Source organism: Myotis daubentonii, chromosome 12 (genome assembly GCF_963259705.1).
Source record: "Myotis daubentonii chromosome 12, mMyoDau2.1, whole genome shotgun sequence".
Lineage (NCBI taxonomy): Eukaryota > Metazoa > Chordata > Mammalia > Chiroptera > Vespertilionidae > Myotis > Myotis daubentonii.
Window position 1 is genome coordinate 50,535,048 of NC_081851.1, and position 27,762 is coordinate 50,562,809.

The 27,762-nt window shown below is 39.8% G+C and overlaps 1 protein-coding gene across 9 annotated transcripts in view; it reads left to right on the forward strand.

Annotated features, from left to right (window-relative positions):
• ASB3 (ankyrin repeat and SOCS box containing 3) overlaps positions 1-27,228 on the forward strand; it is an 81,940-nt gene extending 54,712 nt beyond the window's left edge. For 7 of the 9 annotated variants that reach the window (XM_059659849.1, XM_059659850.1, XM_059659843.1 and 4 more), the window contains 5 exons: positions 4,747-4,924; positions 8,467-8,664; positions 14,703-14,960; positions 20,116-20,249; positions 26,518-27,228. In XM_059659849.1, the coding sequence (XP_059515832.1) occupies positions 4,747-4,924; positions 8,467-8,664; positions 14,703-14,960; positions 20,116-20,249; positions 26,518-26,723 (974 nt within the window). In that variant the 3' untranslated portion in view covers positions 26,724-27,228. Of the gene's footprint in view, positions 1-4,746; positions 4,925-8,466; positions 8,665-14,702; positions 14,961-20,115; positions 20,250-26,093; positions 26,495-26,517 lie in introns of those variants that run through there. The other 2 variants (XM_059659846.1, XM_059659848.1) reach the window with 2 other exon arrangements.
• Positions 27,229-27,762: the final 534 nt, after the last annotated feature.

The following is a 27,762-nucleotide window of genomic DNA, read 5'->3' on the forward strand; positions in this document are numbered from 1 at the left end:
TTAGCATCACCTTGTATTAAGATTCTACTTGTCTACACATGTTGAATGTTCAGTTGAAATTTCTGAAGGTTTCATAAATTCATGTATGTTTTGCATAGTTTTTACCTATCTCATGACCTTAGTTTATTAAAGGTGTATTTATGGATAAAAAATAGTTCTTTCCCTTTGATGATAATGGTTTTCCCACTGAGATACATTTCAGAAATTTAAAAATTCTCACTATCCTATCTAATAAAAGAGAAACATGGTAATTGGCGTACGACCGATACCCTTTTCATTGGCTAATCAGCGAGTTATGCAAATTAACTGTCAGCCAAGATGGCGGCCGGCAGCCAGGCAGCTTGAAACTAACATGAGGCTTGGTTGCCTCAGTGACGGAGGAAACCAAAGTTCCCCGCCTGCCGCTGCCTCTGAGCGGGCAGTTTAAGAAACATTGTAACAAATACGCCCAACTTCAGCCAGCAGAATCGCAACATTGTAAGCAAAGGCCAGAAACCTACTTTCAGCCGGAGGCCTAAGAGCTGGAGCCAAGCCTCAAGCTAAAGCTGGCCCAGAATTAAAAAAAAAAAAAAAAAAAGGAAAAAAGGAGCGTTTGGGAGTTCAGTCACCCCCAGCCTGAAAACAGCCCTCAGCCCCTCACCCAGACTGGCCAGGCACCCCAGTGGGGACCCCCACCCTGATCCAGGCCACCCTTCAGGGCAAACCAGCCGGCCCCCACCCGTGCACCAGGCCTCTACCCTATATAGTAAAAGGGTAATATGCCTCCCAGAACCGGGATCAGCGGAGCCGTGAGGCCTCCCGGCACTGGAATCAGCATGACGGGGCAGCACCCAAACCCCCTGATCGCCCTGCGGCTCTGTGTGTGACAGGGGGCGGGGCCACAACCTCCCTATCCACCCTGCTCTGTGCCTGATAGGGGGGAGCTCCCCCTCCCCCACGGGCCCTGCTGTGTGTGTGACGGGGTAGAGTCATAACCTCCCCATCAGCCCTGCCCTGAGTGTGAGAGTGGCGGCGCCCCAACCCCCTGATCTGCCCTGCTCTGTGGGTGATAGAGGGCAGCACCCCAACCCCCTGATGGGCCCTGCTCTGTGCGTGACAGGGTACAGAGCCCCAACCCCCCTGATGGGCCCTGCTCTGTGTGTGACAGGGGGCAGCGCCCCAACCCCCGTATTGGCCCTGCTCTGTGTGTGACAGGGGGTTGCTCCACAACCTCCCCATCGACCCTGCCTTGAGTGTGACAGGGGGCGGCGCCCCAACTCCCCAATCAGCCCTGCTCTGAGCCCGACCAGGGGCTGCACCTAGGGATTGGGCCTGCCCTCTGCCACCCGGGAGCAGGCCTAAGCCAGCAGGTCGTTATCTCCCGAGGGGTCCCAGACTGCGAGAGGGCACAGGCCAGGCTGAGGGACACCCCCTCCCCCCCCCGAGTGCACAAATTTTTGTGCACCGGGCCTCTAGTTATGTAATAATATCATAGGTAGCATATTTAACATGTTAATTGTCAATGAGAAAAGTTTGGGGAAGTGGCTATTTTCAAAACCTCTACAAATATTGAGATCACTTTCAACTTCATATCTTTATATACTGGTATCCAAATAATCTATTAGATTTATGCTTTTTAAAAATCAGCTCAGGCCCTGACCGGTTTAGCTCAGTGGATAGAGCATTGTCCTGTGGACTGAAGGGTCCCAGGTTCGATTCCAGTCAAGGGATGTACCTTGGTTGCAGGCACATCCCCAGTAAGGGGTGTGCAGGAGGCAGCTGATCGATGTTTCTCTCTCATCGATGTTTCTACCTCTCTATCCCCCTCCCTTCCTCTCTGTAAAAAATCAATAAAATATATTTTTAAAAATATCAGCTCAGAAAATCATTTAAAAAGACCTTTTTATTGTAGGCTCTGACATGCATTGGTCATAAAGAAAGAGAATATAATAGTCAATATTAGTTTTAAGGCATAGCCTTAAATTCTACTGGAATTTTTAAAGAAAATATGTTTTTATTGAGTTCAGAGAGAAGAAGGGAGAGGGAGAGAGAGATAGAAACAACAATGATGAGAGAAAATTATTGATGGGCTACCTCCTGCACACCTCCTACTGGGAATCAAGCCCGAAACCTGGGCATGCTCCCTGACTAGGAAATGAACTGTGACCTCATGGTTCATGGGTTGGTAATCAACATTAAGCCACACTGGCTGGGCAATTTTTTTTTAAAATATAGCTTAGCCTGAATTGATTAGTGACATCTACAAAGGCTCATAATTTAGGTTTTTCTCTTACCTTTTTCAGCAATTATCAGAAATGTTATCCATATTTGATGGTTTGCCTTTTACCTTTTTAAATGATTATTTATTGGAACCACAGAGTGCTTGTTGGAGGAGGAATTGGGATGAAATGAATCCTTTGCTAAGAATTTTGTTTTAATGTAAAAATGAATTCTAAAATATTAATAACTTGTTTTCTTGCCAAAATAAAAGCAAAAACAATTTACATGATTACCAACAAGTTAGGTAAATGAATCCTATATAATATCCTATCTAATAATAGACAAACATGGTAATTAACCATAGCTCCGACACAATTCCCATTGGCTAATCAGTGAGATATGCAAATTAACTGCCAACCAAGATGGTGGCCGGCAGCCAGGCAGCTGAAGCGAACAGGAGGCTTGCTTGCTCCAGTGATGGAGGAAGCCAAGGTTCCCCACCTGCCGCTGCCGGCCTCTGAGCTGCACTCTAAGAAATAATGTTGCAGTTATAAAAGCTAAACAAACTCAGATACCTGCTTTCAGCCAGCTGGGCCTCAGAGCTGGAGCTGCAACAGTGTTTCAATTATAGAAGCCAAACAAAGCCCAGATACCTGCTTTCAGCAGCCGAGGTCTCAGAGCTCGAGCCGAGCCTCAGAGCTAAAGCCGACTCTCAGTTCCAGTGACAACCATAGAAGGTAAATAAATCCCAGAATAAAAAAAAAAAAGAAAAAAAGGAGAGGTTGGGAGCTTCAGTCACCCGCAAGCCTGAAAACGGCCCTCAACCCCTCACCCAGACTGGCCAGGAACCCCAGTGGGGACCCCCACCCTGAAGGGGGTGTGTCCAGCTGCAAATAGCCATCATCCCCTCATCCAGGCTGGTCAGGCACCCAGGTGGGACCCACACCCTGATCCGGGACAACCTTCAGGGCAAACCAGCCGGCCCCCACCCGTGCACCAGGCCTCTATCCTATATAGTAAAAGGGTAATATGCAAACTGACCCTAACAGCAGAAGGACTGGGAATGACTGGTCACTATGACACACACTGACCACCAGGGGGCAGACGCTCAATGCAGGAGCTGCCCTCTGGTGGTCAGGACGCTCTCACATTGGAGGAGCTCTGCTCAGCCACAAGCCAGGCTGATGGCTGCCAGTACAGCAGTGGTGGTGGGAGCCTCTCCTGCCTCCTCAGCAGCGCTAAGGATGTCCGACTGCAGTTTAGGCTTGCTCCCCACTGGCAAGTGGACATCCCCCTAGGGCTTCCGGTCTGCCAGAGGGATGTCTTATTGCCATCTTAGGCCCAGTCCTCCAGGGGAGCGGGCCTAAGCCAGCAGGTGGTCATCCCCTGGGGGGTCCCAGACTGTGAGAGGGCACAGGCCAGGCTGAGGGACTCCCCCTCCCCCCTGAGTGCACAAATTTTTGTGCACCGGGCCTCTAGTTATATGTAATAAAGAGGTAATATGCAAATTGACCATCACTCCAACACAAGATGGCCGCCCCCATGGTCAAAGATGGCTGCCACAAGATGGCCAGCAGGGGAGGGCAGTTGGGGGTGATCAGGCCTGCAGGGGAGGGCAGTTAGGAGTGACCAGGCCGGCAGAGGAGGGCATTTGGGGGGGACCAGGCCTGCAGGGGAGGGCAGTTAGGGGCAACCAGGCTGGCAAGGGAGGGCAGTTAGGGCTGACCAGGCTGGCAGGGGAGGTCAGTTAGGGGCAATTGGGCCAGCAGGGGAGGAGTTAGGCGTCGATCAGGCTGGCAGGGGAGGAGTTAGGCGTCGATCAGGCTGGCAGGCAGAAGTGGTTAGGGGCAATCAGGCAGGCAGGCAGGCGAGCAGTTGGGAGCCAGCAGTCCTGGATTATGAGAGGGATGTCCGACTGCTTGTTTAGGCCCGATCCCACAGGGGTCACAGATTGGAGAGGGTGCAGGCTGGGCTGAGAGACACACGGTCGTGAGGGACACACGAATTTCATGCACTGGGCCTCTAGTATGTTTATAAAACAGTATCCACTGAGAGGAGGAAACTAGTTGTACAGTTGATCCTTGACCATTGTGGGGATTGAGGGCTCTAACTTCTCTCTATGCACAGTTGAAAGTCTGCATATAACTTTGACTCTCTCAAAACTTACTACTAATAGCCTACTGTTGGCTGACAACCTAAATGATAACATTAACTGTTGATTAATACATCTTTTTTCTTTTATGCATTATATATACTGTATCCTTACAATAAACTAAGCTAGAGAAAGGAAATGCTATTAAAATCAAAAGAGAAAATACATTGCCCATACAGTATTGTATTTATTGATATTGTGGCATTATGTCATCTGTTTATAAGATGGAAAAAACTCTGCATGTAATTGGACTCGAGCAGTTCAAACCTGTCTTGTTCAAAGGCCATCTGTACTATGAAACCCTTTTAGGAAAGCTGCTTTGAAATTTATGTTTATTATGTTCTTTTTTACCCCATAAATGACGATCATCTGTTAAATGTTTTATTTTGTATTAGGTGCAAATGTCAATTGTCAAGCCTTGGATAAAGCTACTCCCTTATTCATTGCTGCTCAAGAGGGCCACACAGAATGTGTGGAGCTTTTGCTGTCCAGTGGGGCAGATCCTAACCTCTACTGTAACGAAGACAGTTGGCAGTTACCTATTCATGCAGCTGCACAAATGGGCCATACAGAGTAAGTGTTAAAAATGGAAAATACAAATGATCTCATGATTAGACGGTAATAAGGAATGTGTCTTCTGGGCCAGACCTGTTACCTCCAGACAAAATCCTTGCTATTCTCTTCTCTACCAAACTGCTAATTGACTATGTCCACCCCCCACATCTGATCCCCATGCCATCCCCAATTCCTCTTAATCATGGACTTTCCTAGTGTAAGGCAGGCACAGTGGCTGGAAACGGGGCGACCCCAGCAGCTTTCTCAGGGTGTCTGTCTTCCCCTTGATTTCGCAAGCCCATACTCTTCTGCTGTTCTTTAGTTTTATCCAAGGCATCTTTAGTTGACTATCTGATAGCTTTATTCAACGAACTTAGCTTATCTCCTTGATCCCAGAAAGCTTTTGAGTTTGTGACCTCTCTTGGAGTCCAGTAGTTCTTTTGTTTGTTCAGGACAGTTCTCCCATCTTCAACCCTTTGATTAGACTTCTGTTTATCTAATCTCAGGTCCAAACCAGTACTTTTTCCTACTTATATTACTCTTCTTGGTAACCAAAAGTTCTCATGAAATATGGGGTATTTTCTGGAGAGAGACTAAAATATGGTTGGAACTCTGAAATTGGGGTTCCAGGAATCTTGGAAGCTAATAATCTGGTTATACAGCCAGCAGCTAAATATAAATTGGCACTGAATGGATTTTTAAAATATATGCTTAAAGTCTTTAGAGTCATAATTCTACAAGTATAACTTCATAGCTATTGTTAGTATTATTTAATTTAAAAAACAATAGTGAAATTGTCAGTTTGTTTGCATAGAACATATTGTGCAATTCGGTTATTATGCCACTAGGTGGCATGGTATTTTACCATTTCCTTAAAGATATTTGTAGGCATGTTTGTGCCTCCTCTAAGAGTGTTTTTCCAACCCATTTAAAAAAATTAAACACATTAAGTTTAAAACATTTAAACATTTTAACACAATATTTAGGTTTTTAAAATTTGGTATTTTTCTTAATTCTTGATTGTTTATTTAAACATACATCTTAGGTACAATTATATTCTGAGCTTTAAATTGAAACCAAAACTCTCTTGGGAATTTGTCCTCATTTATTCTCAAATTTGAGAATTCTATTTGTCACTGATGATTTCCTCCATAGAATACCTGTAAGGTAAGTTCTATGATGTAGTAAGTTCTTCAATACTATTATCATCTTGGGCCTACCTTACATAAGGAAAAGTATCAGAGAGAAAGAATGCACTTTGGCATAGCCCTCACTTTCTTTCCCCAGAAAGAGAGAGGATTTACTGGCTTTCATGATCTCTAGTTTCATTTTTAATTTAGAAAAGTAGACTAGTTCTTTATCTCCAGTTGACTGCTGGAGGTAAGTTTACAGCAATCTAAAAACTTCCCATTTTAATGATTTCCTTTATTCTCTGCTTATCAACCATTTTCTTTATAAATCTGCCTCAGTATTTAAAGAGCTTATATTCTTTTTCAGAGAATAGGATGTTTTAGCAGAACATCCTGATGAAAATACTGTTCATTTCATGTTACTTGCCATTTAAAAAAATTCTTATTAAATAGAAAAATAAAACTTTAGTTTGTACTTTAAGAAGGAAAAAATGTCTTGATACAAGTTTATATTTTCTATAATGAAGTTTGAAATAATTGATTAGATCATAAAATATCTATATATATAAAAAGCCCGAGTGACCGAATGACTGAACAACTGAATGACAGAACGACTGGTCATCTGGTCTCTATGATGTGCACTGACCACCAGGGGGCAGACGCTCAACGCAGGAGCTTCTCCCTGGTGGTCAGTGCGCTCCCACAGTGGGAGTGCCGCTCAGCTGACTGACCCGTTCTGGCGGCCCACCAGCCTGGCAGCAGCCACTCCCTCCTTCAGTAGTCCTGCAGGTCCAATCTCGGGAGAATGGGCCAGGCACTGACGGACCGTCAGCCTCCTGGAAGTTGGCCTCTTCCAGGAGGTTGATGGCCGCTTCCCCTCCCTAGACACTGCAAGGAAGAAACAATATAAAAGCAGCCACCAGATGGTTCCTGACAAGTGGTGTGAATGTCAGCAGGACGGATCTGGATCCCAGGCTGGCAAGGGTGTCCCACTGCCCGCCCGGAGGGCATTTAGGTCTAGGCCCCCTCTACCCCCCTTGGGATGCAGGGCTCACGGCTGGCTGGTGCCACTTTGGGGGCATGAGCCTCTCTTGACCGGGACTGATTGGGCACGAGCCTGCGGCATGTGCAGCGGGGCCGGGATGAGCGTGCAGCGGGGCCGGGATGAGTGGGAGCAGCAGGCAGGAGCGGCAGGTGGCATTTGACTGCCGGTTTTGGCCCAATCCCCACACACCACGCCGAGGGACCCCACCCATGCACTAATTTGTGCACCAGGCCTCTAGTCTAACATAAAATTTGAATTTTAGCAAGTAGGGCCATGGTAGTAAGGTAAGAAATTCATGAAAAGTAAGAAAGGACAACCTGTTACCTACTTACTTATTGGAACACTAGAGGTCTGGTGCGTGAAATTTGTGCACGGGTAGGGTCCCTAGGCCTGACTAGAGATCAGGGATGACTGGGGCCTCTGGCTGCCAGCCAGGGCCTTCCTTCCCTGGCTGTTGGCTGCCAGCCAGGGCCTTCCTTTGTTCTGCGCCACCCCTTGGTGGTCAGGGCACGTCATAACAAGCTATTGAACTCCTGGTCTCCTGGGACACTTTGCATATTAGCCCTTTATACATATAGATTATTTAATTCTCTTTCAGATCTATTTAAAGACCTTTGTATTAAGTAACAATAATAAGTATAACATTCTGGAGTATATAGTCTGTAACAACTTAGTATAGGTGGAAGCTATACTGAAGACAGACTTTTATTAAATAACTAGAGGCCCGGTGCATGAAATTCGTGCACTAAGGTGGGGGCTGTCCCTCAGCCCAGCCTGAACCCTCTCCAATCTGGGACCCCTTGGGGGATGCTCGACTGGCAGTCAAACATCCCTCTCACAATCCAGGACTGCTGGCTCCCAACCGCTCACCTGCCTGCCTGCCTGATTGCCCATAACCACTTCTGCCTGCCAGCCTGATCACCCCTAACCACTCCTCTGACAGCCTGATCAACGCCTAACTGCTCCCCTGCTGGCCCGATTGCCCCCAACTGCCCTCCCCTGGTGGTCTGGTCGCTCCCAACTGTCCTCCCCTGCCGGTCTGGTCATCACCAACTGCCCTCCTCTGCAGGCCTGGTCCCCCCCACTGCCCTCCCCTGTTGGCCTGGTCATCCCCAACTGCCCTCCCCTGCAGGCCTGGTCCCCCCCCCAACTGCCCTCCCCTGTTGGTCTGGTCACCACTAACTGCCCTCCCCTGCTGGCGTGATCACCCACAACTGCCCTCCCCAGCCAGCCATCTTGTGGTGATCATCTTGTGACCACATGGGGGCAGCCATCTTGTGCGAGGGCATGAGAGACACGTGACGGTCTATGTGTGCTGTAGAAATGTTACCTATATTTATGTGCATGTAAAAATATTAAGTGCTTCCATATTCATGTATTTGCAGAATCTTGGACTTGCTCATACCACTTACTAACCGGGTCTGTGACACTGGTCCAGACAAAGTGAGCCCTGTTTACTCGGCAGTGTTTGGAGGGCATGAAGACTGCCTAGAAATGCTACTCCAGCATGGCTATAGCCCTGATGCCCAGATGTGCCTCGTCTTTGGATTTAGTTCTCCACTCTGTATGGCTTTCCAAAAGGAGTATGTATATTTGCTATTTTTTATTATTTTTTTCAATATGGAGATGCATTTCCAACTGATTTTCTTTTATGATGAAGTTTAATATGTCTTAGTGCTAAATTGTTAACTTAAAAACGAACAGAAAAATCCCTCTATGGTATACCTTGTTAAAAGTACAGTAAAAATGAGGTAATAATGTCAGATTTTTTTTCCTTCCCTCTTTAGATCTGGATTATATTTTCAATGTAGCAGTTTTAGAGAATACTTTTTACTGTATTATATAAATGTAGGAATTCTCTAATATCCTTTGTCTCAAAAACAATTCAAGTGAAGTGGCCCTATAGAACATAATTGAAATCTGGTTTGATGACTTTAAAAGAGCTTATCATCTATTTTCTTATGTGTGGGAACTTATAATTGGACCAAATTATAATTAGTAAGGTAGTTTTTTTAGTAAGAAAAATCATTGGAAGATATTATTTGTTAGCCTATAGGGGAAAAGTTAAAACATCAAAATATCTGTTTCCTAGTCTTTCTAATTGACTTTTCATTTGCCTGGGATCCATGGCAATAGACTTAATTTTAATACATCTTTGCCATTTTTACCTACTTTGTGGAGAATTTAATTGAAGAGAAACCTTTCCCAAGGGCTAAATTTAAAAGATGATAGTATCATAATCATATATGCTTGCATGTGTATATAAAGGAATTGACAAGTATAATTCATAGCACAATTTTTTCACAGTAGAAAAATATCAGGGTTAATTTTCTTCTCCCTACCATCCTTTCTTTATCTAGAAAGCATATAAGTTAAAATGTTAGTCTCTAGACTACATTTATATTAGCTAATGTCTAGCTCTTAGTTTGCATGTCAGTCACTGTACATGTAATGAGAAAAGCATTTGGTTATTTTGGGGCTCTTACAAACTTTTCTGATCAAGGAAGAAAACTGACATTCTCCTAGTAGGTTTTGTTTTAGTATATCAAGAGTGTAATATTATAGCTTGGTGCTTGTAGAAAAAAAATCAAAATTGAAAAGTGTGTTAATTTTTTTAATAAGTATGCATCTTAAAATTTGGATTCTCTACAGCAGCAATTTTCTACCTTTTTCATCTCATGGCACACACAAACTACTAAAATTCTGCAGCACACCAAAAAATATGTTACATTTTTGTTATTCTGACAAAAAAATGATTATAATTTTGATTCATTCACACCAGATGGCTATTGTTGTGCTGGCTGTAGTCATTTTTTTATTTGACAGTCTAAGGGAAGAGAGGTCAGTGCCCTGACTAGATAGTCAGGTATTGTATGTTATAAAAATTCTTGTGGCACACCAGTTGAAAATCGCTATTCTACAGTAACATACCTAAATTAACTAAATTAACTAGAATTCCCATTTTTAAAGCAAGGATAATTTAATATAATTTTCATTTGAAATAACTATTATGTTTTCTTGCTCCTTAATGAAATAATGTATTAATTTCCTATATTCCATTTAGCAATTATTTAATCAACATTGTTATTTATCTAAATATTTTTATTGACTTTTAAAGAGAGAGAGAGAGAGAGAAAGAGAGAGAGAGAGAGATAGACAGGTAGAGAGAGAGAGATAGATATCGATGTGAGAGCTAAACATCAATCGGCTGCCTCTTGCAAACCCCCTCCCAGGGATTGAGCCGCAACCTAGGCATGTGCCCTGATCAGGAATCCAACTGTCAATCTTTTGGTACACGAGACTATGCCCAACCAACTGAGCCACACTGGCAGGGCAACATTTTTGATTCTTAAAAAAAACACAAAACAAAAAAAACATATCTATATATATTTATTGATTTCAGAAAGGAAGGGAGAGGGGGAGAAAGAGAGAGAGAGAGAAACATCAATGATGAGAGAGACTCATTGATTGGCTGCTTCCTGCATGGCCCTCCCCCCCCCCCCCCCCACTGGGGATGGAGCCCGCAACCCGGGCATGTGCCCTTGACTGGAATTGAACCTGGGACCCTCCAGTCCGCAAGTCGATGCTCTATCCACTGAGCCAAACCAGCTAGGACCCCAGCAACATTTTAAAAAGTTTATTGACTTTAAGTGTTGATGAGTTTAAAACTTTTATTTTCTTATTTGTGGTTTTTTGTTTTGTTTTGTTTTGTTTTTGGTATTTCTCTGAGATCTAGATATTTAGTATTTGTGGCCTTTCTTTCACTGTTGGCCTGTCGTGTTCTAGTGAACTCTTCTATATGCTTTTACAAATAGTACAGTTGATATCATATGGTAATAAAAATAATAGATGTAAATAATGGCTCTGGGTTTTATAATTTTTCTTCTTCATTGTTTTATTCACTTTATTTAACTTTTTAGCTCAGGATTAGCATCCTGAAACATTTTTCCTGGGCATCCCTTTGAGAGGATGAGCTTCCATTTGAAGCAGTGACCTTTAGCTTTTCTCATGGAAAGAGGTCTCCTCCATCACTGCACAAAAACAGTCTTTTTCCCTTGGGGCTAAAAAGTTAACAGCTACAGTAACATGAAAGCCATTCTTTCAAGGGCACAGTTGAGTAATTCAACTGAAATGAGAAAATATAAGAAAAAGATTCCTTTATCTAGAATGTGTAAAAGAAGAGAGAAGTTGAGAAAGTTCAGGACAATTTGAACAAATATTAACGCCTTTTATATATGACTGTAGGAAGAGATCATGGCTTAACAAACTCGATTTTGTCTTTTGAATTGATACTGATCCTTGCTAGCACATTAATTTTATAGAAATTGTGTGTCCTTTTTCTTCATCATAATCACACATAGGACCTAATGTATTTTGTATTCAGCAAATGGCTGAAAACCATTCAGTAAAACTTATATGGTCTTTGATCATTCAGTTAATAAGCTGGTTAGACTTTTTGTTGGCTAATTGAACATAAAATGCTCAAGCTGTTTGCCCATTTCTGTTTAAAATAAATTTTGTTAATATGTTGAATTTCCTCTTACTGTGCTTCTTTCTTTTCTGGGCACTGTTTCTGTGCACATTTTTAAACTTCAAAGAGCAAAATAATGGAAAATGTGCAGGCTCCAAGATAAGGTGTAGGCATTGCTTTTTTTAGGTTTTAAACCTCTCCTTTTTTTTCAGTATTTGATGATTTTCACTGTTTATATAATGTGCAGTTTCTTAATGTGTCACATTTAGTTCATGATGTTTATATTAGCAGATATTTGGTCCTGTCCAAAATGTCCACTGAGACGTTTGGTGCAAGCCAAAAGGACCTTGACTTTTTTTTAAAGTTTATTGACTTTTTTTTTAAGAGAGAGAGAGAGAGAGAGAGAACGAACACGTAACATTGATTTGTTGTTACACTTATTTATGCATTCATTGGTTTGTATGTGCCCTGACCAGGGATTGAACCCGTAACTTTGGCATATCGGAACGACACTCTCACCAACTGAACTACCCAGCCAGAGCAAAGGTTCCTTTAAATTTGGTCCTGTCCAAAATGTCCATGATTAAAAAAATTCTGTGCTTTCAGATAGCCCATGATATTTATTTATACTTGTGGGTTCATACATAAAAATACTACCATGTTTTATTGATCCATTAATTGGTTTTGACTGTATTATCTATACCAATAAAAGGGTAATATGCTAATTAGACCGGATAGACTGGACGTCTTCCAGACATCATTCTGGACGTACTTCTGGACAAAGCCACAGTGGCGGGGGCGAGGCAGAGGCGGTTAGGGGCAATCAGGCTGGCAGGGGAGAGTGGTTAGGGACGATCAGGCAGGCAGGCAGAGGGGTTAGGGGCAATCAGGCAGGCAAGCAGGTGAGCTGTTAGGAGCCAGTGGACCCAGATTGCGAGAGGGATGTCCGACTGCCGGTTATCCCCCAAGGGGTCCCGGATTGGAGAGAGTGCAGGCCGGGCTGAGGGACCCCCCCCACGAATTTTGTGCCCCAGGCCTCTAGTCAATAGTAATGCTTCCTGCCTTGGTAGCCTAGCTGGTAATGACACGTGGAATAAGTTAAATAGGTGGGTGTGGATCAAATGTCTCTGGGTATTTTGATACAGGACCAAATATCAAGGACCATACATCTCTGTGAATGTTTTAGATAGGACCAAGTGCTCTGCAAGGGTTAAATAGGATGCACTGTTTTCTTTTTAATCTGTTTATACAATTTATTATTTAACCAAAGGTTATCTATGCTCTAGGGCTACTGTTGCTCAATAACATGCAATAATGAAGGTCATATAGAGCACTGAAGTTGCTTATGTTTCTGGAGCTTATATATATATTTGAGACCTTCAGTCTTCTCAGAAGCTCAGGGCATGCTGACAAATTTTATGATTTTCCAGTTTATTTTATGTTTATTATTCACCATATTATAGGTAGTTTTGTTGGAAATGTGTTAATAAATGTAGTATTAGGCAGTTTTATAAGCCTTTTAGAATGTGGTTTGTCTCTTCTAACACAAGGCAATATGGTAATTGGAAGAAATTTAGAGTTGGGTTTTCCGAAGTGTGTTTTTATACAATACTAATTCTATAGATCATTAATGAATATTACATGGGATAAAATAGTTAATTTGGAAACATAGGGTTAAGTAATATTAAATAGGTTTCTTTTTGAAGGGCTTTAAAAATTTTTTCTTATGATGGTGCTTTGTGGATTCCTGAGAAGGGAATGAATCTACAAAAATTTGATCTTATGTTTACAATATTATACTACTTTATTTATAGATTTTGGGGGTATTTTTTACTTTTTATAGTGCTTATTTCAGGTTAATAATTGAATTCTTTGCTTTAATTTTAAAGGCACTTCTTCTCAGGTATCTGGAGGTTTTAGCATATAATTTGAAAATATAACCAGCATATTCTTTAAAAAGATGTTTACCCTATATTTCTTTTCTGGACTCACTCTGTATTATAGGATTTCTTAGATATTTTCATTTCGGAGCCTTTTTTATATGGATCATTTTCGGGGACTAATGTTTCATGCAACAAATATTTATACAATGCTAATTCTGTGTGCCAGGAAGGTTAAGTGACTTATTCAGAGTCCCAGGGTTAGTAAGTAGCTGAGCACGCTGGCTTCAGTCTGTGCTTTTACAGCTTTGCTATGATACTTCTTTTGATACATCTTGCCACTTAGCTCTCTCAAAAAAGGATTGCACTTATTTTTAATCAGTTTAACCAGAACTTACTGATATTGAATGATAAAATATTAAGAAAACAGCAACAGCTTAATAGATACAAAATGATGTACTTTTATTCTATAAAAGTATATGATAAAGTAGATTAATTTAGAAATAAAGCTATAAGTTAAATGTTTGTTAATTAAAAACAGCTTTTCTAGATGATTATTTTTTATCATTAGAAATTTGAAAGTAAAGGGGACATTGACTAAGGTTATTGCTAAAGGAAATGGTATTTTGGTGATTCCTAGGATGAGTCTTTAGAGACAGATCACATTGTTTAATAACTTGGTTTGGCAAATATTTTGTAATAGAGATACTTAATTGTATAAAAATATCACAGTTTTGCCCTTGCCAGTTTGGCTTAGTGGATAGAGCGTTAGCCTGCAGACTGAAGGGTCCTGGGTTCAATTCCTGCAAAGGGCACATGCCCGGGTTGTGGGCTTGATCCCCAGTGGGGGGAGTGCAGGGGGCAGTCAATCAATGATTCCCTCTTCCATCATGTTTCTATCTTTCTCTCTCCCTTTCCCTTCTTCTCTGAAACCAATAAAAATATATTTAAAAAAAATACCACAGTTTTGAGAAGTTTTCTATTTGTCAATGATAATCTTTAAAATTATTTAAGATGAATATTTAGAACTCTAAGGGCACTATTTGCTTATAGTTAAAAATTAAAAACCATGCAGGGGGGTGGAAATTAAAAAGTAAAACGCTCCCTTGTCCCTAGTCCCCTACTCTCAAATGTACTAGATATGTAAAAATCATCTACTATTCCATATGCTGTTCTTATTTTCCAGCTGTAACTACTAGTAATTATTTGTAACATTTATTTTTTATGTAAAAGTCTAACTTCTTTTACTCTTTTTTTTTTTGTGGTGGAGCTGTGAATTTTTTGGAATTGTGAATATTCTTTTGAAATATGGAGTCCAGCTAAATGAACTTCATTTGGCATACTGCCTGAAGTATGAGAAATTTTCAGTATTTCGTTACTTTTTGAAGAAAGGTTGCCCATTGGCACCATGGAACCATATGTCTGAATTTATAAATCATGCAGTTAAAGCACAGACGAAATATAAGGAATGGTTGCCATTTCTCCTGCTTGCTGGATTTGACCCACTGAATCTTCTATGCAGTTCTTGGTAAGAAATCGTACAATAGTGGACCTTACCTTTTTGAGTGAATATACTATATTTAAGTTCCCTCAATTTCTTGAGATCTGGTGTTGGGATGAGGGTGTGTGTGTGTGTGACTGATGGCTGGATTGGGGGGCTGCTAATAGCGAGATTGAATGTAGGGATAGATTCCTAGAAAAAGGTAGGAAATGACTGGAAGGGAGTAGAAAGGGATTATGCCTATGGACTATAGAAGCAAAAGCAAAGTTTAGATACACATTCTCATCCCACTTAACTTTTTGTTTAGTTTACAGCAGGTTGAGTCCCTGATTGTATTCATGCCAGTAAACTCTTCTGAGAGGATATTTCTTCTACCTAGACCACTGCTCATGCCCCTGTTAAAATCCTCTGACAGCATGGTTGTAGCTGCTTTATAGATTTCTGGTATCCCCTAGTCAGCTAGACTGAGTACTCCTGTTGTACAGCATTTTGTTGATTTGAACTTTGTCTCCCTTAATAAATACTAGTTTCTGAAGTAGCTAAGGATGAAACTTGTTTACTTCAGGTAGTTTCTCAGAAGGGTAGCCTCTACAAGTGATTATATGAAAGTTGGGTCAGGATTTTTCTTGGGCAAGAAGAGGAAAACCATTCCCAGCCTCCAGCCTTTGCAAAAGTTGTCAGTGTCTAGTCAGGGCTGTGAGGGAACTTGTAGCAGTGAGAAAACTCTTTTGATCTGATAATTCAAGTGGGAAGATAAAATATAACTCCCTAGGAAAATAGAGGATAGGGATATTTTAATTTTATAAAATTTCAATAAAACATGCTAGAAGGCTTAAGTTTTGTACTTCAGAAACTACCATTTACTAAAATAATGTTTAGACGTATTTTGAGATTTTCTATGTCAGCAGAAAAGTATTTTGATATCTTGTTGTTTATCTTTTCAAAAGAGGTTCATCCAGGTAACTGAATGGTCCCTACTTGTAAATTTAGGTGGTTTCCCCATCTGTATGCGAAGAACAGATCTTTATTTGGCAGTATTCCAGTACTTCACCTTTTTATTATATCTGCCATTGTAAAGAATTCAGGAATTTTCACTAAGCAGAGGCTTTCTGCCTAGGGCTTTGTTGTAGGTGGTTTGAGGAATATAGAAGCAAAAGCAAAATTTAGATACACATTCTCATCTCCACGTTACTTTTTGTTTAGTTTACAGTAAGTTGAGTCCCTGATAGTATTCACTCCTTTCTCCAACAGCTGATTAATACATAGTTATCTGTCAAATGCTCATTTGTTCAATACAGTTTCACTGAAACATTGTATTTTTAAGACAAATTGAATGAAAAAAAGATTATTGGCAGTTTATTTAGAAATCTTTGATTTTAAAAAGTTATTTGTATATGCATACTGTACTTGTCTTATTAACAGATACACACTCACACACACATGCAACTGAGATATAAGTATTCGCTAATGAATGCTGTGTCTAGCTGTTAACAAAGCTATTTAAGTACCCATAACATTTTACTTAGTGAATTTTATTGTTGTGTTTGGGTGCCTGACAGCTAGCTGCAGTTGTCCCTCACCATTCTAGTATTTACTCCCTGACTCTGGCTGGAAATCCAGCCCCAAAAGGCGGGTGGCTGTGGACAGACAGCCTTGACAGAGAGTCCCCTTTACTCTCTTCCCTCACTTGGTGCTTGTCCCCAAGGCACCAAGGGGACAAGCCACACTCTTCTCAGCCACACTCTTTGTGTTCTCCTACTGAAGTTACTAACTCAACTCCATAATACTTGCCTGTTACTTTCAGTTCTCTGGTTTCTAGCATATGTATTTCTACTTTCTAGTTTGTTTCTTTAACCAATACTTAGAATACTACCTAACGCATGGTAGGCATTATTTTAAGTTCTTTATAGTAACTTATCCTACATAATAAAAGCCTAATATGCTAAGTGTCCGGTTGTCCATTCAACCAATCAAAGTGTAATATGCTAATGATATGCTAAGGCTGCTCAACCACTTGCTATGACGTGCACTGACCACCAGGGGGCAAACAGTCCACCGGTTGACCAGTCGCTATGATGTGCACTGACCACCAGGGGGCAGATGCTCTGACCAGTAGATTAGCTTGCTGCTGGGGGTCTGACCAATCAGGACTGAGTATGATGGGCTGGACACTCCCTGGAGCCCTCCCGTGGTCCCTCCCTGGCTGGCCAACCTCCTGCATCCCTCCCCGGCCCCAATTGTGCACCGGGTGGGGTGCCTCGGCCTGGCCTGCACCCTCTTGCAATCCATGACCCCTCAGGAGACGTTGGAGAGCTGGTTTCAGCCCAATCCCGCAGGCCAGGCCGAGGGACCCCACTGGTGCAAGAATTCATGCCTCAGGCCTCTAGTTTACTATAAAATACACTGGATACTATTATTTTTATTTTACAATTGAGGTACAGTAATTAACATACTTGCCAAGCTCACACAGCTAGTTAGTAGAGCTTAGTTTTGAACCCGGGTTGTCCTTTTTGTGGCTCAAGTCTGTCTTTCTAACCACTGTGCTATGCTGCCTTAGTCCTGTGTATCCATGGGGATATGTTGATTATATCATGTGATTTCAGGTATTTTAATCGTTTGCCTCTCCTGGGGGATCTATGCCATATTACCTTGCTCTGGTTTGCTCCTCAATTAGGAAGAACCTATGCAGGGGGAAAAATTAAATATTGCCCTTTTTCCTTTCTTCCTCAGCCAATTACATAGACTACTGGAAGGAGAGGGAGTTATTTAGATTTATTCTCCTAGAAGGTTTTGTAAAATATACTCTCCCATTCAGTTCTGAGAGGCCTCCCTCTCCCCAATGTGAATAGCCCATTTGATAATTTTTGTGCTAATAAGCCATTAAATATAGTATAAGCTGTATTTATTGGATGGGTTAGGATATAAAGGAATTAAGAACCCATAAACTACAAATTTCTTTGAAGTAAATTGTAAAACTTGCAGCTATTTGGACTGAGATTGCCAATTGCATATGGTTTACTCAGAAGGGGTAACTTTATATTCATTAGAAAATTTCACTTCAAAAAAAATGCTTAATATGGTCAAATTTTTGTTCTCTGATCTTCTATTGAATGGATAAAGCCAGTGTTTACACTGAATATGATAAATGTTTTGCTTCCTCGGATCAAATTTACATTCATAGATAGAGCTGTTATAAGAAAAATTCTCCCATAAAATTTCCAATATGCTGTTAAAGTGGATTTTGGTTATATCTTATTTATATCACATGAAAGTCAGTTGCTTAATCTTTGTCATGTAAATTATAAATGTCTTTCCTAGGTATTTTTTGTCTTAAACATTCTTTAAAAATGTATCTGGCTGAATAATTGCCTATCACAATATAATCTACAGAGTTGAAATATTTTTTTCAACTTTAAATGCAACACTAGGTGCCTCCAACTGAATGTAATAAGTAATAGAAAGTAAATGTCATCCGTGCATTTAGTTGATTAACTGTCATTCATTTATGATTGTACAACTTCTTCATACAACATAATGGTCAGAGTAGTACAGTAACAATACATTTTTAGTGGCATTATCAGCATTGGTAAAATTCGTTATTTTATCTAAAGCTGTGTAAACAGTTATTTCTTGAGTGTGTTTAGATAACTGAATAAAAATGACTTAGTATTTGGTCCCAGTGTGACTTAAAGCACATTGATGCAGAAAAATGAAACCATTACAAAAGAAATAAGGAACCAAAGCCAAGTAACCTTGGTGTGGAGTTCCTAGAAAGTCAAGGAGATTTTTTTGCCCTTGAATGTACTTTATCATTTTATTTGTTCTAGTATTTCCTCAAAGTTGTGATTTCATTGAAAGGTTCTTTAGAAGTAAAATGTTTTCCCAAGGCATTTGTGCAACATTGAGTTCTTTGTTATATAGAAGTTTGCATATTAGAGAATTAAGAATCTGGGAAATAATTTTCATACGCTGATCAGTCATTTCAAGGATACTTTGACCCTGAATTATAAAAAGTAAATTGTCTTTGAGATGACAAGTTTAGAGCATTTTATTTAGTTTCTTTTTATTTCCCCCCCTTCTTTAGTCCTTGCTCAATAATGAGTCCAAAAAATAAACAAACCGAAAAATGACCTTGTAAAGAATTTCTCTTTTTAAAGTAATTACTAGAGGCCTTAATCATTTTCTTTTTCTTCAGACAGTGTGATGGTAGGGGAGTACCTAATTGAGTACCTAATTGAGTAAATTGTTAGAATGTATAGTTCTCATTACACTTTGACTATATTTCATGTTATCAGGCCTAATGAAAATTTCAAACCAGTTTCTAGTAATATCAAACATTTATATAACGTTTTATAGTTTTAAAAGTATGTTTATTGTATTTTCTCATATTATTTTCACAATTAGTCCCCTGAAATAGGTTGAGTATTATTCTCATTTTAGAGGACCGGGATCAAGGACTTGAAGAATTTTCGCAACATGTTGTAAATAGTGGAGGTAATATTAGAACTCAGAAACTGTCCTAGACCAGTGCTCTTTCCATTAGATTCAAATGCTTATAAAATTTGGGGAAGTCTCTTTTGGGTAGGTTGGTAGGAAATCTGAAATTATTTTTTAGAAATAGAGAACTGTTCTGAAGACTTGCTTTTGGTTCTTAGAGACAAAACTGATTCTGCTACATTCGTTAGAGCTGAATCTATAATGCACAAGGTTCTTAGAGGAGAACAGTTGCACATCCCTGGGAGTTGGGCAGAAGCAAGCTGTCTCTCCCGTATACTTAGTTTAGGGATAATTTGGGTATTTGGGCTTTATCCTTTCAGGACTTTTACAGCAAGATGGTACAGTTGGGAGGAGATAATGGCAGATCTGCTGAGGACACTGGTTGCTGTCTCTGTCTTTTCTTGACACTACTGCTGGGGAGTTGGAAGGAAAGTTCCTACCCTCTCTGAGAGTAGAGTTTCCTCTTGTCATCTGTTAAACAGAGTCAATTCAGTGTGCTTTAAGAACCTGTAGATGATTATTCATATCCACTGAACTTGCCTCCAGTTACGTGAATATTTTCTATGCTGCAGTTTTATGCCTTCCTTAGTAAGGCGTTGTAAGAATAGGTATGTGGTGTTTATTTTCAGGATGAATCCTTGATGTATTTGGTGTCTAATGGTGCATTAACATCTTGCTAATACAGGACTGACTCAGTCAGCGATGACACCCTTATCTTTACTTTGGAGTTTACTAATTGGAGGAGACTTCCTCCAGCTGTTGAAAAGAAGCTCTCTGCTCGTGTCTCAAACTCCTCGTGGGCTCTACAGCAACATATTGGTAAGAAAGTACAATTTTTAGAGACACATGACTATGTTTTCTTCTCTTCTCTAGTTATATTGTAATTTTAAGTAATGAGAGTTGTCGGAGAATATATTAAGTAGGGCATCATTTTCATTTTCTTTATGTGGAGAAAGGATGGGACTGGGGGGGATGATAGTAATTTCCTTCAACAAAAATCATATCTGATTTTATAAGGTTAGCCTAAGGGGCATATAAAGAAAAGGAGGTATTTACTGATATTTTTATTTAATGATATCCTTTTAACTTTAGTAAGGATTATGTAAACAAAATGAGTCCTAAAAATCTTGTTAGTGAATGTTTAGTTTGTTAGAAAAATGCTAAACTTAATTTTCTTTTCCAGGATGTGTTTTTATTTGTGTTCTCTCTTAAGTATTTTATCATTTCTAAAAGGAAGTATTACCATCCTTTATTTCTACCTGTACTTACTGAAGGCATGCTGATGTGTTGGTATAAGTATGGAGGTGAGCTGGGTGAAAATTCTGTGAATTGATTGATATTTTATTTTATTTATTTATTTTTAAAAAATATTTTACTGATTTTTTACAGAGAGGAAGGGAGAGGGATAGAGAGTTAGAAACATCGATGAGAGAGAAACATCGATCAGCTGCCTCCTGCATACTCCCTACTGGGGATGTGCCCGCAACCAAGGTACATGCCCTTGACTGGAATCGAACCCGGGACCCTTGAGTCTGCAGGCCCACTGAGCCAAACTGGTTAGGGCTGATTGATATTTTATATGACTGTTTTAAAAACAAATTCTCAATTTACTCTCAAATAGATATTTTATGACTGTTTTAAAATAACTTCTCAACTTACTCTAGCTTATTAAAAAGTTTTTAAGTCCTGGCTAGTGTGGCTCAGTTGGGCACCATTCTGTGCGCTGAGAGGTTACTGGTTCGATTCCCGATGAAGCCACATGCCCAGGTTATGGGCTCGATCCCCAGTAGGAGGCATGCAGAAGGCAGCTGATCCATGTTACACACTCACATTGATGATTCTCTCTTCTCCTTTCCTCTCTCTCTCAAAATCAATATAATATTCTTTTAAAAAAAGTTTACAAGCTAATTAAAACAATTACAGAGCATGTAGCAGGAGATTTTACACAAGGAAACCAGTTTAAACATAATATATGCAAAATATTCCTATTTTGTTATTTAGATTTATTTTACTTTAAGTTCATTTTGTTAACCAGATTATGTATCTTAAGTTAAGAAAATTATTTCTTCACTGCTATTTTTACATGATATGTAACTACATAAAACATGTTGCATAGGTTTTTAACAAGTGAACTTATGCATATGTAGAAATGTCTTATTTCTCAGATAATTACATTTAAGTAAATTTTCTCAGTCAAAAACAGACATTCAGGAAAATATGCTCTTGAACTGAGATATATTCAAACTGTTGGAGAGGTTTTTGTGGAAGAAAAAAGTAATCTGGATTCTCTGAGCCTTCTAGTACAGAGTTTTTAAAATGGTAATGTTGGAAAACTCACTGGCATGCAATTCTTAATGTTGAGAATTGCATGTGCTTTTACTAATTATATATCTTCAGCAGTAGAGAACAGTTATCCATCCAGAACAGATAGACTATGGGCAATGGACTTGGGAACAAAAATTCAAAAGAGGAAGCATATGCCAAATGGGAAAATTATTGCAGCTTATCAGTAAAGATATGCGAGCGTTTACTCGGAAGACTTTAACATGCAGCAAGTTTGTCCAGATGAAGGTAAAAATTGTGTATGGGTACATTACCCTGCAATAGACTGGCTCCACCAAGGGCTTCTTATTTAGGCACTAGATAGAGCTTGTGTAAGGTAATAATCATCATCTTAGATCATTTGAATGTTGGCAGGAGGGCAGGCCAGAGATGCATGGTTGTGGGAGGTATAGATAGTGGGTATGTGTGATGTATGTGCAGTTCTGTGCTATTGTAAAGTTGGCATTAATAAGCATGATGCATTAAGAATTGGGTTTATTTTGATCATTGTTTTGATTTTAATAAAACTTCCTATAACAAGTATCCTATTTGGGATTGTTCTTCTGTCAGTACATACGAACAAATGAACAAAATTGGAGAATTCCATATAAGAATGAAAAGTTAAAGGTTGCCTGTCTGCTAGTAGATCTATAGATAAATTTGATTTAACATAATTGAAAATGATTTGGTCAGAAAAGTAACTTAAAAGTACAGCATGATTTCAGACATAATTTTCTTTTTTTTTTCTTTTTTTTTTTTATTGCTTAAAGTATTACAAAGGGTATTACATATGTATCCATTTTATCCCCCCGCCCTAGACAGTCCCCTAGCCTCCCCTATCCCCCAGTGTCTTATGTCCATTGGTTATGCTTATATGCATGCATACAAGTCCTTTAGTTGATCTCTTACCCCCCTACCTCCTGCCCCCCAACCCTCCCCGGCCTTCCCGCTGCAGTTTGACAATCTGTTTGAGGCAGCTCTGCCTCTGTATCTATTATTGTTCAAAAGTTTATAATGGTCTCTATTGTCCATGAATGAGTGAGATCATGTGGTATTTTTCCTTTATTGACTGGCTTATTTCACTTAGCATAATGCTCTCCAGTTCCATCCATGCCGTTGCAAATGGTAGAGTTCCTTCCTTTTTACAGCAGCATAGTATTCCATCGTGTAGATGTACCACAGTTTTCTAATCCATTCATCTACTGATGGGCACTTAGGCTGTTTCCAGATCTTAGCTATGGTGAATTGTGCTGCTATGAACATAGGGGTGCATATATCCTTTCTGATTGGTGTTTCTGGTTTCTTGGGATATATTCCTAGAAGTGGGATCACAGGGTCAAATGGGAGTTCCATTTTCAGTTTTTTAAGGAAACTCCATACTGTCTTCCATAGTGGCTGCACCAGTCTGCATTCCCACCAGCAGTGCACAAGTGTTCCTTTTTCTCCACATCCTCTCCAGCACTTGTCGTTTGTTGATTTGTTGATGATAGCCAGTCTGACAGGTGTGAGATGGTACCTCATTGCTGTTTTGATTTGCATCTCTCGGATGATTAGTGACTTTGAGCATGTTTTCATATGTCTCTTGGCTTTCTGGATGTCCTCTTTTGAAAGGTGTCTATTTAGGTCCTTTGCCCATTTTTTGATTGGATTGTTTATCTTCCTTTTGTTAAGTTGTATGAGTTCCCTATAAATTTTGGAGATTAGGCCCTTATCAGATATGTCATTGGCAAATATGTTTTCCCCAGACATAATTTTCTAACTATGATTAGTACCACACTCCAAGAAGAAAGAGATTTATTTAATAAATTGAAATCTGGTTTTAACAGGTTTTCATGAAAGTGTGTTTTACCTACAGCGTCTGGGCTTTTTCATACTCTAAAGGCAGGGCATGGCTCCATCTTCTCAGCCTCGTGGCAACACATCTGGGAATGCTCTGCATCACTGAAACTTTCACAGGAATTTCGTGTGATTTGAAATACCACATAGATGATTATAAAATTCCCTTATTCACTGGCATAATAAACTAAGATGGCAGTGATGGGCATGTTATTATCTGTGTTAACAATCTACAGATGAAAGACTGCTTCAGTTCAAGTGAATATGGTTTAGACCTCCAGTTGTTTATCAGGCCAGTGATCTATTGTGCTCATGGAGGGGTGGGGAGATCAAAATGGTGCAATTAAAGTTAGGGCCAAAATCTGAAATAACTATGCTATTTCCTTTTTAAAAAAAATTATTATTATTATTATTATTATTATTATTATTATTATTATTAAGTGGAAAGATCTCCTAAAAGTTTCAGTGGCTTAAAAGATGTTAGAGAATTATTTTAGGTTTGATCATAGTTTAAAGAACCTTAGACTTGAAGTCAGATCACTTGATTCTGGTATCAGATATGTTGTTGATTGAGTGTCAACATGGGCGGGTCACTTAAGCTTTCCATAACAAATATGTACTGGTCCAGTTTGGCTTGATTGCAAATGATTAAGCTTCCACACATATATTAGCATGAACAAACAATTGGTTTATTTAGCTCTAAAGGGAGGGTTACCGTAATGCAGTCAGGTGACCCGGGAAGGCTTATCAGCACTGCAGAAAGCTGTGGGGCAGGCAGCAGAGGAGCTCCCCTTAGTCAGCCCAAGGAGTTTGTAAGCGAGCATAGTCTGTCAAAATGGAGAAGCTGGAGAAGCACTAAGGATCCCTTATCCCTGAGGGAGCAGCTCTCTGGGCCACACAGCCACTCTTTATCTTTATTCTGGGTGTGTACAAGGGATCTACATTAATAAGAACATGCAGAATGAAGAGATAGATGTCAATTTAACAGCCAACCTCACTTTTACCCATGCACTTGGCAGTTCCTCTGTCAGTCCCATCCATCTGTGCCCATGGCATGCTCAGTGTTTGCAGCCAACATACTTCTTTCCCCACCAGGGACATTTATGACATTTGTGATTTAGGACCAATTATTGTTCTTGATCTCATTGGGTAAAGAGACTTACTTTTTTGTCAGGGGTGGGGAATGTCCGGCCTGCGGGCCATATAAGGCCTGTGAAGTCATTTGGTCTGGCCCTGCCAAAGCATTAGGGTGAGTTAATTGAATGTTTGACCAAATATAGCAGGCTAATTTTCAAGTGGATAATTTTGTATGTCCCCTGAATGATGTTATAAATATCCAAGTGGCCCTAGGGCCTAGGCAGAAAAAAGGTCCCCCACCCTAGTAATAGGTAATAATTGAACATAGTTAACCTACTTGTTGAAGTGAACCTGCTTACTCCTTTGGAAAACTAGGTGGGGGTGGTGGTTGCAGTTTGGGTATGCTCCTCATATGTGCTCTTGCTAATTCCTCCAGTGCTCCCTTCACCAGTGTTTCGCCATTTTAGGAGTGAGAGTGATGATTCTTCCTTTAACTTTACAGAACGGGGTAAAGTTTAAATGACATAAAGACACGAAAACACTGGAAATAAATATGTTATATATTATAGATTTCCAGTATGTAGTCTGATTTGTAATGGTGGAGTCTATGACTCATGGTTTAAGAAAATACTCATCTTTTTTTAGCTTAGGTTTATGTACAAAATCAGATAATTGTTTTACATTTCTTATTTGGCGATTTGAAACACTGTGGTTCAAGGAGTTTCCCAGACTTTAGTAAATTAAACTAAACTCAAACCAATAAGCTTAAAGTAAATTGTAAGATGATGGATTAACTTTAGTGGTTTAGAAGATACTGAAGATGTTAGAGAATTAGTATGTCCCAGGCCCTATGAGGATTTACAGTTTAAGGAACCGTCGACTTGGAGTCAGATCAGCTGGTCTGGTATCAGCTGGACTCTTGATACTATTTGTCCTTGGTGCTGTGATCCTGGTCTGCTAATCATTGCTACAGTTCATGGGGATTTATACAAGATTTCTTGGATTAATAAAAGGCACTACATTTTTTTTTTCACATAAAACCACTAGCTATTTTTAGTATTCTCCATGTCTGTGGACATTTTCTGTAGTGAACACTTTTCATCATGGAAAATGAAACTATTGTATGATTCTTAATTAAGTGCATGTGGACTATCCTTTAATTGGTGATTAGCCTTTGCGCAGTGGTTTTAGTATGTGTGCATTCACACTTGTGCTTTGGGGTCAGACACACTTGAATTTGAATCCTAGGTCTACCACATGCTAGATGTATGACCTTTGGAAAGTTACTTAAACCTCCTTCTTCTTATTTCTGTAGCATAGGGTAATGAAGATTAAAAGAGAATGTGTGTGAAGTGTATGGGCATATGGCATGGTAGGCACTTTTCTCTCTGTGTCAATTTTGAAATTTCATTCTATGTCATGGACAAGAAGAGGAAAACTTTTGTAAGCTACACATTTATTCACTTAATGTGCTAAGTCTGGATGGAGACCATTTGCAAAGAAACAGAGTAAAAAGGGATGTAACGTTTGTTGCTGTGAGCTATCATTTTTAAGGTTAGTTCATCCGTTTTTTAAGCACCAACTTGTATTGCCAGATCTTTAGAATTTGAACATTTAATTTTATGTGGCCCTGGGTATTGGCTTTGCATGTGTGGCCAGCAACTGGAGAGAGAGGAACCAGGTGAAGACTGTAAAACAGAGTTTATTGTGGTCATCCTGGCCCAAGCAGTCTTTCAAAAGTAAGTCTGAGTAACATATCACTTCTCTTTTACTACATAGAGATGAGAGAAAAAAGGCACCTACCTTAATGTTTAAAATTTTTTCATCTTCCTTGTTTGGTTTGTTTCTTCAGGTGCTGTTCCATCCCTGACCCACCTTTGTCGTTTGGAAATTCGGTCCAGTCTAAAACCAGAACACCTACGATCTGATTATTTTATTTGTCAGTTGCCACTTCCCAGAAGCCTACATAATTACCTGCTCTATGCAGAGGTCCTGAGGATGAACGAAGTTCCCGAACTGACAGTTATTCAAGATGGAGAAATCAGCGAAGCTACTTAACACTTAATCTGTCTTACTCTGAAAACCACCAAGACTTAAGAGGCATGGAGTACAACGTCTTCATGATTTTAGAGGCACAAAAGATGATTTTTGTTTGAGTGTTTGGTTAGGTTTTTTATGGGTGGTATTAGTTCAATGCAACGAGGGCCTTCCTAGTAAAAAATATTGTAAACCCGACTTACAGTACTTTATTACAGTTTCATCACCAGTAAATTTAATTTGTGATATTCATTTATCTAACCAGATGGTGCCTCTAGTGCTAAACATGGCATATTTCCACCTATGATTCTGTGTTTATGTAGGGCTATCAGCTTAGAATGGAAAGAATTAAAACTTCATTGGAAGCGTACACACAGTGGTGGAATTTATTGTTATTATTTTATTTGCGGTTGAACATCTCATATTCATAAAAGAATTACCTTATATTTCATTCTTATCTCTTCAGTCACTTTTGTGAAGAATTGTTATTGGTTTCTCACAGGTAAACTCAGGAAAGGAAAGAAAATGTAGAAAATGAATCATTTTGCTCTTGTTGTTTTTTTTTCTTCTTTTCTTTTTCAGTTCCTTGATAGTCTCTTTGCCTAAAAAAGACTCTCTTTCTGCAAAGGCAAGAACAGACCTAACCTCAGTTAAAAAAATTAGGTTGTTATTGGGATAAATAGGCATTTTGTCACACTTAAAATACTAATCAGGAGACTGGGAGGGCAGAAAGGTATGTATTGCTATGTCACTTAGTATCACATACAAACATTCAAGCTCCACTCAGCCTCCAAATCAGAGGGCAGCTTTGATTCTATGAAGCAATGATTGCCAATTCTATTAATATTATAGTACTTTTCTTTTTTATTATCTACAACGGTTGTCAAATAGTCTGTGAAATTTGGCCCTCAGAGTCCTAGGTTAATGAGACACCGCCTCATTGATTTTACAGTTGCTCAGTCTGTATCTAGAGTCAGAGAGGACTGAATACTGGATCAAGTGAGCTATGATAAGAAGCTCTGGGGACCAACTTTGAGAGAAAGGTTATGAAAGCATTACT